This window comes from Lynx canadensis, chromosome F1 (assembly GCF_007474595.2).
Source record: "Lynx canadensis isolate LIC74 chromosome F1, mLynCan4.pri.v2, whole genome shotgun sequence".
NCBI classification, from domain to species: Eukaryota; Metazoa; Chordata; class Mammalia; order Carnivora; family Felidae; genus Lynx; species Lynx canadensis.
The window spans coordinates 27,750,375-27,767,641 of NC_044319.2; the positions used below are offsets into that span (position 1 = coordinate 27,750,375).

General features: G+C 36.7%; 1 protein-coding gene across 3 annotated transcripts in view; it reads right to left on the reverse strand.

Annotated features, from left to right (window-relative positions):
• CEP350 (centrosomal protein 350) overlaps positions 1–17,267 on the reverse strand; it is a 158,462-nt gene that overhangs the window by 15,222 nt on the left and 125,973 nt on the right. For all 3 annotated transcript variants that reach the window (XM_030303179.1, XM_030303180.1, XM_030303178.1), the window contains 7 exons: positions 14,161–14,321; positions 10,978–11,114; positions 8,070–8,152; positions 5,077–7,070; positions 3,811–4,218; positions 3,562–3,708; positions 443–565 (listed from right to left, as the gene is read on the reverse strand). In XM_030303179.1, the coding sequence (XP_030159039.1) occupies positions 443–565; positions 3,562–3,708; positions 3,811–4,218; positions 5,077–7,070; positions 8,070–8,152; positions 10,978–11,114; positions 14,161–14,321 (3,053 nt within the window). The remainder of the gene's footprint in view (positions 1–442; positions 566–3,561; positions 3,709–3,810; positions 4,219–5,076; positions 7,071–8,069; positions 8,153–10,977; positions 11,115–14,160; positions 14,322–17,267) is intronic.

Sequence of the window (17,267 nt, forward strand, 5' to 3'; positions counted from 1 at the left end):
TATACATACATACGCAAACATACTTTTAATTCTCTTAATAACTGTCTTGGTAGATTACAGATAGGGAGACGAGACACAAGGGGATTAGACAATTTGTCCAAGATTACACACCAGGTATGTGGCAGAAAAGGGATTTAAAGGCAGGCAGGCTGGCCCCAGAGTCTACACTGATCTCTTCTTAATGCCGTACCTCATCCACTCGGCTTTTTATTTCTCAAGTTTTCCACACCCACAAAACACTGTTCAGTTAAATATTCATCTGTCAAGTTCAAAAGAAAGCAAGTTCCAAAACTGAGGGGCAGAAATGCAGCAAATGAAGGCTTTACGGCTTCACTATCATAGACTTAGGGTCAGTTACATTCCTTTTCTTTTTAGAATGTGACTACATTCTGATTTTAGAAGAGACAGTCAAAATAAACATATTGCAGTTATATACACTGACCAGGATATGATCCACTCGGTCTCTTTTCTTTCTTCCAAATTTCATCATTTTCTGCCAATCTGTTTTGTGGTTTGGCTCCTTTTTAAGACTAAACAACTTGAGCACTTCGGTGGCTATGAAGTTCTGTGAAAATAAGAGGAAGTAATGAACCAAACAGCCAAGTTTCTGAGAGTCAGTGCTTATAATGCAGGTGCATGCTAAGAACATAGCATTTATAATAAAAGATCATACAAATTTCTTCCACTTAACAGTTCCACTTAGCAATTTGAAGACAAAAGCATTCCAAATGCTCTGACTTTACTTACTCACTTAAAGAATTTTTCTTTTTACACAACATACAAAAGTAAAACCCACTGATGAATCTGCAAAGAAAAATCACTTTAGAGTCCCCTCTATCTAAGAACCGCCATTAGCTAACTCCAAGCGGGCAAAACTATTAGAGAAAGCATTAAATAAATCTCTGCACTTAAAGAATCCCACATAAAGGTTCGAAGCAGTGCCATGGGAGCAAAGTACAGGCTTTGGCTGGGATAGTTTATTTTGAAGCACCATGACTGAATACATTGAATTGTAAAAATATTAATCAGTGCTTCAATATAAGAAGCATGATAATTTTACTAACAGTGTTTAAACTATCATCCTTAAAAACACCTTACAAAATGTTATTTCAATATTAAAATCGCTGGGCAGCATCACTGTGTGTTATACTGATATATGCATTTTGATGATTGTTGATATATATTATGCATCTTGTCTTTTTAAAAAATTTATTTGAGAGAGAGAGAGAGAGAGAGAGAGCATGAGTGGGGAAGAGGGGCAGAGGGAAAGAGAGAATCTTAAGCAGGCTCCACGTAGAGCTCGATCCCACGACCCTGGGATCATGACCTGAGTGGAAATCAAGAGTTGGACATTCAACCAACTGAGCCACCCAGGTGTCCCATTATGTATCTTGTCTTATTTCAACTTATTTGTCCTTTGTTATTAATAAAACAATTGGCGTTTACAACTTTTTATGGTTGTTCCATTAAAAAAATGTCAATGGGGGGAAAAGACACATTTATGAATCAGAATCATTTGAAAAGATTCTCAAACTACCGATGTGCCCCCAAACTCCACCAATCCACACACATTTTCTAGCTCTCTCTCTTTCAAGGATGTATCAACACTGGAGGGCTGAAAGCAATGGAGTACACCTGTGTTTTGAAAAAGCTCCCCAGGCAGTTCTGATACTTTAGTCCTCAAAGCTGAAAATCATTTTAGAAGTTTTCTTTTTTTAATGAATCAAAAGTAATCTTTGGAAGCTTTTTATTTCTTCCTTACTTTAATTTAAGCGGGGGTCAGCCTGTAAATATTTAAGGCTTTGTGGGCCATTTGGTCTCTGTCGCAACTACTGAAGTCTGCTGTTGTAGCAGAATGGCAGTCATACACAATATTTAAACAAATGGGTGTGGCTGTGGTCCAATACACCTTCATTTATAAAAACGGGTGGTAGGCTGGATTTGGACTGTGAGCCACAGTTTGCCTAACTTCAATGTAGGCATACATGACATCCCATAAATATCTGTTGGTGTTCTATGAGTACAAAATATTTTCAAAAGCTTTCTGTAGTTAAATAATACTGTATTGTACATTTGAAAGTCACTAAGAGAGATCTTAAAATTTTTTCATCACACAAAACAATTTGTAACCATATGTAATGATGGATGCTAACTAGACTTGTGGTGACCTTTTTTTTTTAATAATATAGACAAATACAGAATCATTATGTTGTATACCTAAAACAAATATAATTATGTTAATTATATCTCAATTAAAGAAACTGACTAAATTGTTTAGGCAATGCCTCCACATGACATACCAGAATAATGTATATGTTCTTTACTATATTTTAATAGTCCACATACACTTCTGGATGATGCAAGAAAATACACCAGTAAGATGAGCACAGGTGACCCTTGAACAACATGGGTTTGAACTGTGTTGACCCACTTATACACAGAGTTTCTTCAAGAAATACATAATAGTACCATAAACGTATTTTCTTTTCCTTAAGATTTTCTTAGTGACATTTCTTTTCTCTAGCTTAATTTATTATAAGAATACAGTATACAAAACATGTAACATACAAAATATGTGTTAATTGACTATTTATATTATCAGTAAGGTTTCTGGTAGACTGTTAGTAGTTAAAGATTTTCAACTGAGTAGGGGGTTGGCAGCTCTAACCCCCAAAGATGTTCAAGGATCAACTGTAGTTGGAGGTATGCTATAGGGGCAGGATGCAGGGGGCAGGCTTTCTGTGATCAAATAAGTCTGGAAAACACAATTCCAGAGCCTTGTTCCTCAGGGTGGGTTCTAGGGTCAACAGCGTCCACATCACTTGGGAGTCTGTTAGAAATTGTACTCCTGACCTGCTGAGTAAGAATCTCCATTTTAACCAAATCCCCAGTGATTCATATGCACATTACAGTTCAAGAGGCACTACACTGGGAATACAACCTTTGCTATATTAAGGAAACATGTGAACGGGCAGAAATTTCCACCAATGTGACTTTGAAGTTTTGCTGGGAGTCACTGTAGCTTCAAGGCACTTAACCTTTTCAGGGGCTTCTTAGATAACAAACAATATTTTTTATATATCATATTACTATCCCACATATTTCAAAACCACATAACTAATTTGAGACCTCCAAAATCAAAGATGAAAAGGTAACACCTGTCTAGGGCTGGCATATTTGACAGAAGACATGTTTTCAGGTATACTTCTAGAATACTGTACCATGATCTCTAAATTGCCAAAAATTTACCTGGAAGTCCAATCATTTATCTCCCAGAGTATTTCCTAATTTTTTCTTAAATATTATAAATTATGTACACATAGGAAATGTTAAAAAGTTATACTTGCAAAAACTTGAGGATTCAGGACTCCCTCTCACCTCATCCCTCCACTGCTCATGGACTTCATGAATCAACAAACATGTACTGAAAACCCACTATGCAAAAGGCCTTGAGGACAGAAGGAGAATCATACAGAAGAGTACCTGCTTTTACGGCATTTATAGATCTACATAAATGAACAGCAAGTCAAAAAAGGAGATACTCTCTAGTTTGCAGTTTACCTTGATTTCATCAAGGTTATTTGGGTTTTTCACTCGTCGGAAATAACTGGAGTTGATTCTACATGGCTTCATCCAGACGGGTTGATTCAAGTTGGGATCCTCTGCGAATATTTCCTCAAAAATCTCTTTTGTTAAATCAAAAACCGCCTTGACAGAGAAAAATGAAACAAAAATAAAATGGCTACAAATCCAAATTTCAAACAACAGAGATTAGTCTAAAAATTAAAATTATCCTTCCAGGTTACATACCTGTTTGTAGACTCTTTTACTAGTGCTTTCTATATCTAGACCCTTACTGGCACAACCAAGCAGTTTTGCAGGAACACTGATGCTGTGGAGATCGTGACCTAGTTCTTTCCATTTCCAGAGTTCTTCCACTGCATTATGTACAAGAGTTTCTACTTCCTCTGTGGTATGGGGGACTGCCAACAGTGTCTCACATGGCTTCTGGGGAGCTCTTTTAGGTTCTGCCATTAGAGGTACAATTGTTTCTTCTGCCTTGTTTTTGGGGATCTTGTGAGAAGAGCTCAAACCAAAGTCTTCATCAAACCAGTCTTGATCATCTCCTAACACGCTCAGGAACTCCCGGCTGATCTCAAGTTCAGCAAGTCTTTTAGCGAGCTCCTCCTGTCCACTGGCACCAAATACTGGACTCTCCTATGGAAATGGAACCAATCAAACAGAGCACCGTTTAGTAACCTCAGATCATTCATTTGGGCTTTTTGTTTTTAAAGACAAAGCAAATATATTATTTGTATGTTTACTCTTTCTCTATAAGCAAAACAAAAACAACATGGTGGCTACTAATTAATAATTTAAGAAGAAAGTATCCTGCTTCCCATAATTCTGCTTACATAAGCCTTATAACTGAATTTTTATAAACTGTTTATTGATTAGTTGTTTTTTCTTTTTGAATCATCATTATTTTGTTCCTGAAGGACTCTCTTGTCTCTGGGATATGGAAACAATATATGAAATTTCTCACCTCTGGTGATTATCTGGCTCAAATTACTCAAAATCATTACTTTTGTTCAACTGTCTACGGGCAACCCGAGTTAAGTTGATGGTCTGTCTGAGTATATGTCATAGTGGATGTATTTCAGTTTTCCCAGAATCAACATCACAACTGGCAATATCTGCAGAGCAATTATGACTGAGTAGATAGGTAGACACATAATTTCATAGGCAAAAAAGAACTGGATTGAGAACCACTGGAAAGCTCCATGGAGTAAATCTGTTCAGTGGATCTGGAAGAGAATCTAACCTCCAGACAGCACACAGGGGTCATCAATCCAGCACAAAACTGCCAGTGTTTGTGACAATCCTACAGTGACCACTCATGACATAATAGAGGACAATCATACTTCAGACAGAAAAACAGCCACAGGGTCTTTAAAAACTAATACAGTGATCTTTATCTAATAAATAACATGTCACAAAAAATCTATGAGGAACTACAGAATTAAAACGCACTACAGAAGGTAAATTGACATTCTTTCTAGACAAAATACTTACAGGCCTGGGGCATATATCTGGTGAAGAAATCTCTTCTTTTTCATCTTCTAAGTCAGGCCTTAAGAAGCAATCTGGAACACTTGCTGACTGTTCCTCAAGATTTTGGGATAGGCCTTGGGGTGGCATATTCCGTCGATCATCATCAAGAAGCCCTTGATTGCTAAGCTGGATTTTCTCATTCCTAGCTTTTTTGATTTCTTGTAGTTGATTGACTGTGTCCTTCACAAAGACTGTTAGTAAACTGTCTGTCAGTAAGCTGACTTTTTCTAGCTGCTGCTTTGACTTTTCCTCATTTAGTGAGGACCTCAGCTGGGCTTCCAGTTGGTTCTTTTCTCTTGTTAAAAGATCTAGAAGTGGAGTAGAGAGCTTTTCTGACACCTCAGGACATAGGTCCTCTTCCTTTTCTGTCAACTGCTGCTGCTGCTTTAATTCTTCAGAAAAGGCATTGTCTAAAGTATCGCCTTCTACAGCAATGGAAACCTTTTCTATGGCACCAGGAACGTCTTTGTTTTCCTTTGAAGAGATCAGTGAATCCACTGAAGATTGCTGGTGAACATGGGCTTCAAGTACCCCAGAAACGTCCTGTACCTTGTCTGTTTCTATTTTAAGGCTTCTATCAAGTGAGGCTTCTATATCATGCATACTAGGTAGAGAGTTCTCATAAAAATATTCAACTGCATCCTTTTCTCTATCAAATTTGGAATCTGCTGTATCTTTTTGTTCTTGATTATAGTATTGATATTGTCCATCTGAGTAAGACTCTTCATCTTCATTTATGTCTACATAGTCATCAAAGTTTTCTGGAATGTGAGATATTTTTTGAGGGGGAGCAAAAATACCATGCTTCTCTCTGCACACAAAGTATACAATGCCATCATATGTCCCATTGTTATTTCCTTCAGCTTTATCCAACTCCACTCCAGCCCAAAATCCTTTGGCAAAACTGGTCACGCCTTTGAATCGAAGAGTTCCTGGCTGAACATTGCCAATCAACACCCTATCACCAATGTGGAAATCATGTAACTCATCTGCAACAGAAACTGAAACCAAGGAAGGGGGTTCCGTAACTCCCTGTTCATGTTCTACATCACTGCGCTCCTTACTTTTCATAAGCTCAGTGGGGGACTTGAGTTCTAATAGCCTCTCAGAGTGGACACTGCTATGAACAGAAAGGCTTTTCTCACTGAGGCACTCACTGATTTCATCATCACTGCCCAAGCTAGTGGCTCTACTTGCAGAGTTCTTTGTTGGCCGTGACTCATCTCTGCAAGATTGAGAGTCTTTCCTGAGTGACAACAAAGATGACACCTCAAAGTCATCTTTGTACAGTTCAGCTGAAATGTCTTTCTTGAGAGAAGACACTTCAAAATCTTCAGAGTATGATGTCTCCTTAGGAGCAAAAAGATGCTCTGACAAAGATGAGTCCCTTTCCTTTATGTTCCTTTGTTCATGAACTTCTTTTTCTGATTGGGTGCTTGTACTGTGATCAGTACCTTGATCTGACTCTCTCTCTTTCAACTGTTTTTTATGAAGATTTTCAATGGCTAATCTAACTAAGTCTTTCTGAACATTTACAGAATCTAAAGGAAGATCCTTCCTTGAAAGAATTTCAGATGAATCTCCCTGTTCCAGGTCTAGTTTCAGTAAGACATCAGACTTCCTACATTGTTTTGAATAGGCCTCTTCAATCACACTCTCTTCCAATTTTGCATAGTCCACTTCTTGTATTTCTGATTTTTGACTAGTTTCTTCAACCTTGGCATCTAACACATCCAGAATTCTATTAGGGGCATTCAATTCTTTGAGAAGAGATAATGAAGGTACATTTTCTAAAGAATCGCCAGATTCTGCTCTGGCTTTCCTTGATGATCTAAGAATTGGGGATGAAGTCTGAAAATGCTCTTCTGTTTGTCTATCCAATTCAATGACTCTCTTCGCATATGCAGATAAAGACCTTTCCGATACGGATCTCTCAGAACCTGCCAATGCAGCATCTTTAAGGAAAAGAAAAAAAATCGTATCAAAATTATTTAATCACAACCTTTTAACTGCTGGAACCAAAGGTTAAATAAAAGCCAAATCTTCATGAGGAAAAACTCTGGTCAATAAATATAACCTGTTTTGGTTACCATATAAGCTAAGTTTTTCCTTTAAGAGAATATATTGCCCCAGCAATAACCAGAACATTTAGAATGACTGGAAATTTAAAGTTTGAAATATTTCTTAAGGGCTGTCTTAACTTAGAAAGTGAAGAAAAATGGCTCTAAGTTTATGGAGACACTGATTTGCGTGATCAATTCCTCAAATCATGTGAAACCAGATAGATATTACATACACATTATTTCATATAGGAAAACAATGAAGGAGGGACAAAGATACTTTGAAAAGAATGAATTTTCCTGGGGACTTCAACTAAGCTCTCAAATGCAAATGCAAGAGAAAAAATAACAATTTCTGCAAATACAGTATTTTTTAAGAGCTAAAACTGCAGAATAAGAAAAAAAAAATATTTGATGAGCTAACAAACCAAGAAGTAAAAGTTCTGAATTCAAATCTCTATTTTGTCATTGTTTCTACATAGGCTTTTTTATGCCTCAGTTTTATTTCCTCATTGAATTACACTTTATTTTCAATAATTCTTATCTTTCTTTGGATTAAGTTGAAAAATATACATGTATATAACCACTTAACCCTGAGAAATAGTACAGGCTGAAAAAAATATATAATCAGTTATAAAATTTGATTAAGGGAGAATTTAGGGATGCCGATGATACACTCAACCATTTTAGATTTATGTATTTATGCTTCAGTTTTTAAATTTATATATAACCAATAAATCATTTTTATATAAAAGTAACTTAAAATTTCAATAATTATTATCTTTAAGAAATTCATTTTTTAATCGAAACGCTGTAGAGGCAGAATTATATATGCCCTTGCATAAATTCTTAAGTCTAGTGGATACAGCGTCATTATTTTCCCTAGTTACATACCAACATGTTCAGCAATGGACTCCAACGACCCTCTGGCACGCTCTGATTCTGTTAGTGATTTCCAGTTCTTTGCTGTTTCAGATCTGAAACAAAAAAATAAAGAGTAGAAATAAATGTACTGCTGATATTGTAATAACTGGTAACAACAAGCAGTCAACTCTCAGAAAACTACTTCTTCACAGGAGGTATTCCAACCTGTCACTTTCACCAAGCCTGTTTCTGGCCTTCATCACTCTCCGTAGACAATCTTGCCTCTTTTAATGAGAAAAACAGAGGCCATCAGCATGACCTTTCTTACCCTGAGCCTTTCTACCTACAAATGTATCCATATTCATAGCCATCCCAACTGCCTTTCCTTCTGTCTGCAGGAAAGAAAGAGGTGTGTCTTTCACACTTATTCAAAGCTGATTGTTTGAACCTCCTGCCGAAAATCTCACACACTGCCTCAGCCTCATTAATGGTACTCTTCAGTCACACGTTCACTTTCCTAGAACCTTCAGTCCTTCACCCTGGAGATTTTTCCCCTTCGCTTGTAAGTACGCCATGAGCCTCAAAATTTTACCTCTCAATTCTTCATTCTTCCACCTCCTGGCTGCTGTCCTCTCTTATTCTTTAAGTTAACAGAAAGAGCTACATTCTTCATTTTCTTGCCTTCTCTTTATTTGCTAAGTCATAGTATTTGGCTTCCGCTTCTCTTTATAATGCCTTTAAATGCTATTTTATCATAATTAGTACTTGGCTCCCTTTTATTCTCTCTGAATGCGTATCTTCCTTGGGTGATGTTGCTATATATACGCTTTCAACCACCATCTATATGCTCCTCATCCCATATATATCTTACACTGACATCTTTCCTGGATAATTCTCCTTAGGTGAACCATGTACACCTCAAAATTTGTATTCTAAAACCAAAGTCATAAGCTACCCACAAAAGAACATCTGACTTTCCATTCAGGTTAATGGAATGTTGACCCAACCATTTAAGAGAAACCTGGGAGTCATTCTAGATTTCTCTTGTTCCCCTATCTAGCACTTCAGTGAAGTCTACTTCTCAAATATTTTCTTTTAAGTGTTTTTAAGAATAAATTATTATTATTTTTTTTTAAACTAAACTCTATCCCAGTGTGGGGCCTGAACTCACAATCCCAAGATCAAGAGTCACATGTTCTACCAACTGAGCCAGCCAGGCACCCCTGCTTCTTAAATATTTCTAAGTTTATTTCCTATCTCTGTTCTTATTTACACTGATTATCTGAAGCCTGGTCTAGACTCCTGTTCTCCCTGCTTCCGAGTTTGCTCTTTTCTATTTCTCCTTCATATACTAGTCAGAAAGAGCTCTCTGAACACAAATGTGATTACATCATTCTCTAGTTAAAATCCTCCAAGAGTCTGGTTAATAAAACCGTAAAGCAATTCATTAGTGTATTATGTAGAAATCTAAGGATAAAATTTACAGTTTTGTAATATAATGGAAAAATGTATATATTACAAAAAAATATATATAAAATCTAAGCATAAGAAATCCTAAAAGGAAATACATCTAATTGTTGACATTTGCAATTCTGGGATAGTTCAGTATATGATTTAAACTTTTCTTCTTTTTACTGCTTCCCTCAATATTCTAATTAAAATAATAACAGTAACTACTAATACGCAGTGCTAATTGTATGCTAAGCTCTGATCTAAGTTAAGTCTTTTAATTCTCATAACAAGTTAATTAGTTAGGTATTATTATAGGGATATAAATCCCTATTAAAAAAATAAGCACAGAGAGATTAAATAACTTGCCCAACAAAGTTAAATAGCTAGCTGGTACTGAAGCCATGATTCAAACTGAGGTAATGAGAAATTAATTATCATGAGTCTCTATTATTTTTGTAACAGACTTAAAAATCCCTAAGTATTTTTTGGGAAAGCCTTCAAAGGCTTCCCATCTTCTGAAAAGTAAAGTAGAAATTATATTATGAATGAGTGAGTACAAGGTTTTCACAATTCAGTTTTTATTTTTCCAGTCTCTTCTAACATTAGCAACATTCTATAATGTTCAGTTTCTGTAACATGCCAAGCTCCCTGCTGCTTTTGGTCATTCATCAATGTCCTTCTCTGAAATGACCCCTATTTCTCAGTCCCACTGACTGCTTACCCCCTACTCATTGCTCAAAATTCAGTTTAAGTATTGCAACCTCACTTTTTTATATACAATCTCCAATGCTGCCTCTCAGTATTCTGTATTTGCACTGACTGGCTGCATAATATTCCATCCCTGGGAAGACCCTTAAGTTACTGGGCTATTCACCTATTTCTGGACATAAAGATATTGCATATTTTCTTTTTTTTTTCTTCAACGTTTATTTATTTTTGGGACAGAGAGAGACAGAGCATGAACGGGGGAGGGGCAGAGAGAGAGGGAGACACAGAATCGGAAACAGGCTCCAGGCTCTGAGCCATCAGCCCAGAGCCTGACGCGGGGCTCGAACTCACGGACCGCGAGATCGTGACCTGGCTGAAGTCGGATGCTTAACCGACTGCGCCACCCAGGCGCCCCAAGATATTGCATATTTTATCAAACTAGGTTTCCAGGAGTGAAATTACGGAGTCAAAAGTTACAGGTTGTTTTTTACTTCTGAAACACTGGCAAACTGCTTTGCAAAAGTCTATTGCGACTAGCAATACTGGAGGATACTATTTTCATTGTGCCCACCAGATTTCAGGATTCAGAATATATTTTTAAACCTGTACCTTATGATAAATTCGATTTGTGATTACATCATACATAACTCTAGTGAAAGTAAAAATATTGGTTAAAATTAACTTCACAGTTACTTAAAAGATAGCTTCTACTAAAAGTCTTCCCTTAATTCTTTTCTCAAACAAGGCAGAATATAGAGAAGTTATCAAAAATTTCTACCTGTGTAGTGGAAGGGGCTTGATCTTGGGTTTTTCAGAAGCTGAGGAGAGCGTTTTAATTTGAGGCTTGGCTGTTGGTGATGTTTCCAAATCTCGGCTAAGCTCTGCTTCAGTTTTCTTAATGAATTCATCATATGACTAGTTTAGAAAAATCAGAGGAGTCACTATACAGAATTTTTTAAAAAAACTATTTTAAATTAGAAAATAGTATATTTTATGGTAAAATATTCAAACAGGAAAGAAGATGTAATGTAAAAATCTTTCTCCCAGTATCCATGTCATTCCCCAGAGTGCTATCAACATTTACTTGTAGATCCTTCTTGAAATAGACTATGTATAAGCATACATGTGGAACCATAATCCTAATATGAGTTAGAAAATGACAAAGTCTCATTTTACAAAAATTTAATACCTATGAAGCAATAATTTGGGTCCTGCCCCATTACAAAACTTCTTTAGCTGACTATGTAATTATTCTTTTAAGGGTGTCCTAATACTTCCATGTTATTTTTAAAAAGTTTAGGCATTACGCAGAGTTCAATGGCAGCTTCTTGGGAATACAAATCCTTGAGAATACAAATCCTGAAGAAGGAAGGCTGTGATTAGAGAACATGATAGTTCAGAATTACAAAAAATGTTATCAGCCATTCTATAAACACTAATGTATAATTCTGATTTGGATGAAATCTAAGGGAAGTCCTTTATCTATTATATTTCTTAGATTTCTGGGCTAAAATCCCTACTTTTGTATCTCTATTTGAGACTATAGCTGTTTTGTTCAACACTGTATATCCAGTACCTACTCAGTGTTTGGCCCCAAACAGGCTGTCAGTCAACATCATAGAATGAATGAATGACCATATGGATGCTACTCAGTTGCTACAGATCCCTAAAACTTGGGCTGAAATCCCTACTTTTACAACTTTCACTATCCATATCCTCTAAATTTTCAATGTTTTGGTAAAGTAACTTCTGGTATTAAACACACACCAAAGCTAGATGGTCTAGCTAGCTAGGTATATATGAGGACTATAACTTCTCAGATCTGAAAGCTATACTTACATGGATGTAGCTGACTTATCACATCTGTGATTAAATAAACTCCCAAAGATTTTTTACATGAAATGCTATATATATTATGTTTTTCTCCACCATATACTATAATTCTAAAACCTAAATACACAACTTTCTTTTGTCTGTAAACCATCTAGTAAAATGTTGAATGAGATGGATCCTATGGCACTTCTCTAGAGACCCTTCTGGCTGGCATATCCATTAATGAAGAATTTTGAGCAATGCTATTCAATCTAATAGTATTTCATTTAATTTTCAATGGCTCTCCATTACCTTACACTAGTGCTTTTAAATTCTGGGTCCCACCCTAGATTATTAATCCCTCTGGGAGGGAGACTGGATATTTGTATTTTTCAAAGAGCTCCCCAGTTAATTCTAACGTGTGGTCACGTTGAAGACTACTGACTTGAAGTCCAAACTCATCCGTCTGATTCTAAGACCCTGAACATGATCTTTATTTTTGAATTTTGTTTCCCACTATTTTCCACCAGGAACTTGCCAGTATGGCTATTCTACCTTAAGCACTTCCCTTACTTCTAAACATCTGTGCAAGTTACAGTCCCTGTTCCCATCTCTGTATTGTGTACCTGTGTGAATGTCTATTTTCTCCACATCTGTCAGCAGCCCTGTTTTCTATGTGGAAGATAGGACACAAAATTTAGAATTAGAGATCTATTAAAATCTAGCTTTACCACTTCTGAGTGGTGTGTCCCTGAATAGCATTACTCTCCCTGAAACTCAATTTCCTCATCCGTAAAACTGTAGACAGTAAAGCCACTGTTGCTTGAGGATAAAATGAATACATGTAAAGTCATTAGTTGAATTCTGGCATACAAATAGGCACTTAAATATTTGATGACTAAATTAATAGATGTAGGAGGAATACATATTTGGTGTTACCACAACAAGGACCATTGAAAGGACAGAAATACTGACTAACAGAACCAAAAGATTTTTAACATTTACAGAACCTAGAATCCTACAATGAAATCAACTGCCTTGAAATTTTGAGACTTCCTATTATTGGAAGTGTTCAGGTAGAAGCTGAATGGTCTTCTCTGGTGATGCCGTGAGAAGGGATTCTTGCGAGGAGCAGAACATTCAGATTGATTCTATGATGAATGTGGCATTTTAGGAACACTAGGCTGGCAGAAGGTATGCAAGTATTAGGGAAGCAACAGAGACAGGGGCATTTAAGAGGCCATGCAGAGAGCAGACATAAGGGGTCATGAGGCCCCAGTCGGCTCGATGGCAGCTGGAATGGAAAAAGCAAGCAGACTCATAAAAAAAAAAAAAAAGTACCAGTGAGATCTGGTAACCAAAAGGATAAGAGAAAACAGAATGAGGAAATATCAAAACCAGGTTTCCAGCTGGGGCAGAATCAGGGAAGGCAGCTAGAGCATGGGAGAAGTCTAGTTTAGAATTATCACTTCTGAGCCATTCAAATAGGACAATGTGGCATGAAACATCATTCTGCTTAAAAAAAAAAAAATTGTTTTTAAAAAGGCAGTAACAGTTTCAATAGCTAGAATTATTTATCTTTTTTTACAGAATTATTCATCTAATGATTCTTTGCTTAAGAGGGCGTGAATTTCAATCTTTCACAGGCCTAATCTTTCTTATTTAAGAAAAAAACCTCTTATTTTAATTTGATTTTAAGAATATTTACTTAATACTTGATGCTATAAGATTTATTTTTTTATTTAATGTTTTATTTATTTTTGAGACAGACAGAGACAGAGCATGAGCAGGGGAGGGGGAGAGAGAGAGAAAGACACAGAATCCAAAGCAGGCTCCAGGCTCCGAGCTGTCAGCACAGAGCCTGATGTGGGGATCGAACTCATGAACCACGAGATCATGACCTGAGCCAAAGTCGGATGCCCAACCGACTGAGCCACCCAGGCACCCCAAGATTTATTATTTTAATATTTAATGCTTTAAGCAAGAGTTTGTTTAGATAACCTTGGATTTCTTTTAAAAAGAGGTTAAAATGTGGCACCAAACTAATAATGAAAAATTCTACGCCATTACTTTATTAACAACATTTAAAAAACATTTTAGGCTTCAATATACATTAGCCTTGATACTGAACCCCCTTCCTATGTCTAACCTCTAACTGTTTGATCAGACTGGCTTCTTGGGCTTTCAGTCTTTCCTTCTGCCGTTTTCTCTGTTCCTTCTTCAGCTGGTCCACAACTGATTTTCTTTTCCGCAGCTCATCCTTTAGGGCTCTGATCCTACCTTCAATGTCACTTTGGTCAGATGTTGTTTCTGAAAGGGAAATAAAATCTTTCATTTTAACTTGAGAATGAAGTTAATTTAATAACTACTAATGAAAACAGCAAGGTGATACTACACTTACAGTCAATCTAACATTTAAAATTAAGGAATTGGAGCTTTTGAAAAAAAATTTATTAGTGATTTGCATCTCTCCTTTCCCTGAAATATACTGGCCGATTGGTCCTTCCTACTTATTTTCACTTTCTAATTGTACTATTTGAAACCTCAAATAAACCTTAAGATACCCTATCTTGATGAGATAAACAACCGGAAATTGAGAACTTTTAAGCTAGTGAAATTTGGGCATTGTGAGGAATTATTTCCTGGTGACAAGAGAAACATATTTATCTTTCCTTCCCCTTAGCTATTAATAGTTTTTAAGTCCTATTAAAATAAAAATGAAACTTTGCCATTTTACACTGACTGTGAATCATCAGTTGATGTCTTAATACCATATAAAAGGAAGGAAAGAAAGAAATTATAAAGAAATATACTCTGCTATAACCTTTCTTTAGAAGCTCTTAAAATATTTAAAATAGCTAAAATGAAGCTAGTTAAATCTTATTTTCTTCCCAACAGTTCCCTACACATATACATGCACATACAAAGTAGATGTCCAGTCACAGCAAAATCATGAAAAAGACATTTCATTATAATAAGTGTCACATACATGCTATGAAAATACTGTCATTTAAAGATGCTGCTTGGGGCGCCTGGGTGGCTCAGTCGGTTGAGCGGCCGACTTCGGCTCAGGTCATGATCTCACGGTCCGTGAGTTCGAGCCCCGCGTCGGGCTCTGGGCTGATGGCTCAGAGCCTGGAGCCTGCTTCCGATTCTGTGTCTCCCTCTCTCTGCCCCTTCCCCACTCATGCTCTGTCTCTCTCTGTCTCTCAAAAATGAATAAATGTTAAAAAAAAATTTAAAAAAAAAAGATGCTGCTTATTTCACTACACATGGAAATTGCGCAGAATAAAAATGATTATTCCTCACACCTCCTCCCCAAATCAAGTAATAATATCATTTCCACACACTAATGTCGAGTGAGACATTTAATAGCCATAGAAATACTATTACAATAGAAATACTATTGTATAAAATCTGAAGACTCAAATGTATGCTACAACATTAAACCATAAATAACCAGGTTTTTTTTCAGGTACTTCAGATTAAATTGCGTAAGAACTAGTTATGGAACTTATTTAAATGCAAAAGGATTATAGTCTTTTTTAATAGAATGATCCCAATATCTGGATTAGAAATAATGAAATCTAAGTTCCTGTCACTTCTATGTTGCTAACTTTAGGTACCTCAGGAAAGTAATACCCATCTTATACCACTGGTGGCATCATCGTGAGTCCTTAGCATGGGCAAAGCTCACTATTTATCGATCAACACTCATATAATAGCATAATAATAAAGGCCATTTTCAACTCTGGATCTGTTACTGGTAATTGGTAAGGTAAGTTTGACCCCTGCTGACTTCTAGAATTGATGTGTAGATTAAATAAGGTGTACAAAGCACACAGCACAGCAACTGAACTACCATAAAAGCTCAAAAAATGGTGGTAAGAGTAATACTCATATAAAACAAACATTTTATGCAGCTATATTTTAGGTAACAGATTTTCCAATCTAAAACTAAAAATGCTGGTGGTGAGAAGAGAGCCACTGAGTATCTCCCTTATGTTTTCTTCTAATTGCTGAAGAAAAGAATCAATTGCTTTCAGGGTTAAAAGGTTCTGAGCCCTTTGCAGAGATTCAATTGATGATTCTAGTGTAATAATTTGGGGTAGGACTGCAGGTTGACCTAAAAGTTAAAATGTTTCTAAAATGAAGTATAAACCCATATCTTTGCATCTTCTAAAAACTGAGCTTCTTTTAGCTGGATAAGCTTTTATGTGCTTCCAAACCTCAAGACATGGATAAAATTTGAAGACTTTGATAAAATTGTGTGGGGGAATCACTATACTCCCACACACTTAGTTTCAACCTTGCCCCCCTCCCAAAATGATTATTTTAAATTAGCATATACATATTTAATAATTTATTGTCAAGTTAGCTAACATACAGTGTAGTCTTGCCTTCAAATTAATATATTTTAAAAATTGCACATGCCAGCAGTGATTTTTCTTTTTCTTTTTGTAATTTTTTTAATGTTTATTTATTTTTGAGAAAAAGAGCATGAGCAGGGGGAGGGAGACAGAATCTGAAGCAGGCTCTAGGCTCTGAGCTGTCAGCACAGAGCCCGATGAGGGACTCAAACCCACAAACTGTGAGATCATAACCTGAGCCGAAGTCAGACGCTTAACTGACTCAGCCACCCAGGTGCCCTGCCAGCAGTGACTTTTCTAATAAAAATATGTATCATCTATGCTTGTGAAGATTTAAAAGTAGTTGATGAGAAACTTGGGAGTTTTTAGATGAAAGACCTTGGGAAATGTTTCTATTTTTAAGTACTAAAGAAGCCAAAAGTGTACAAATGAAAGGTAGAAATTAAATAAATAAAAGTCTATGAGAATGAGTGGGAATACATTATATACCTGCCCAAATATAGTATTACTGCATAATATTCATCATTAGTAACGGGGTGCCTGTGTGGCTCAGTCGGTTAAGCATCTGACTTTGGCTCAAGTCATGATCTCGTGGTTTGTGAGTTAGAGCCCCGCGTGGGGCTCTGTGCTAACAGCTTGGAGCCTGGAGCCTGCTTTGGATTCTACGTCTCCCTATCTCTCTGCGCCTCCCCCACTTGTATGTGCTCATGCTCGCTCTCTCTCTCTCTAAAATAAACATTTTAAAAAATTCATCACTGGGGCGCCTGGGTGGCGCAGTCGGTTAAGCGTCCGACTTCAGCCAGGTCACGACCTCGCGGTCCGTGAGTTCGAGCCCCGCGTCAGGCTCTGGGCTGATGGCTCAGAGCCTGGAGCCTGCTTCCAATTC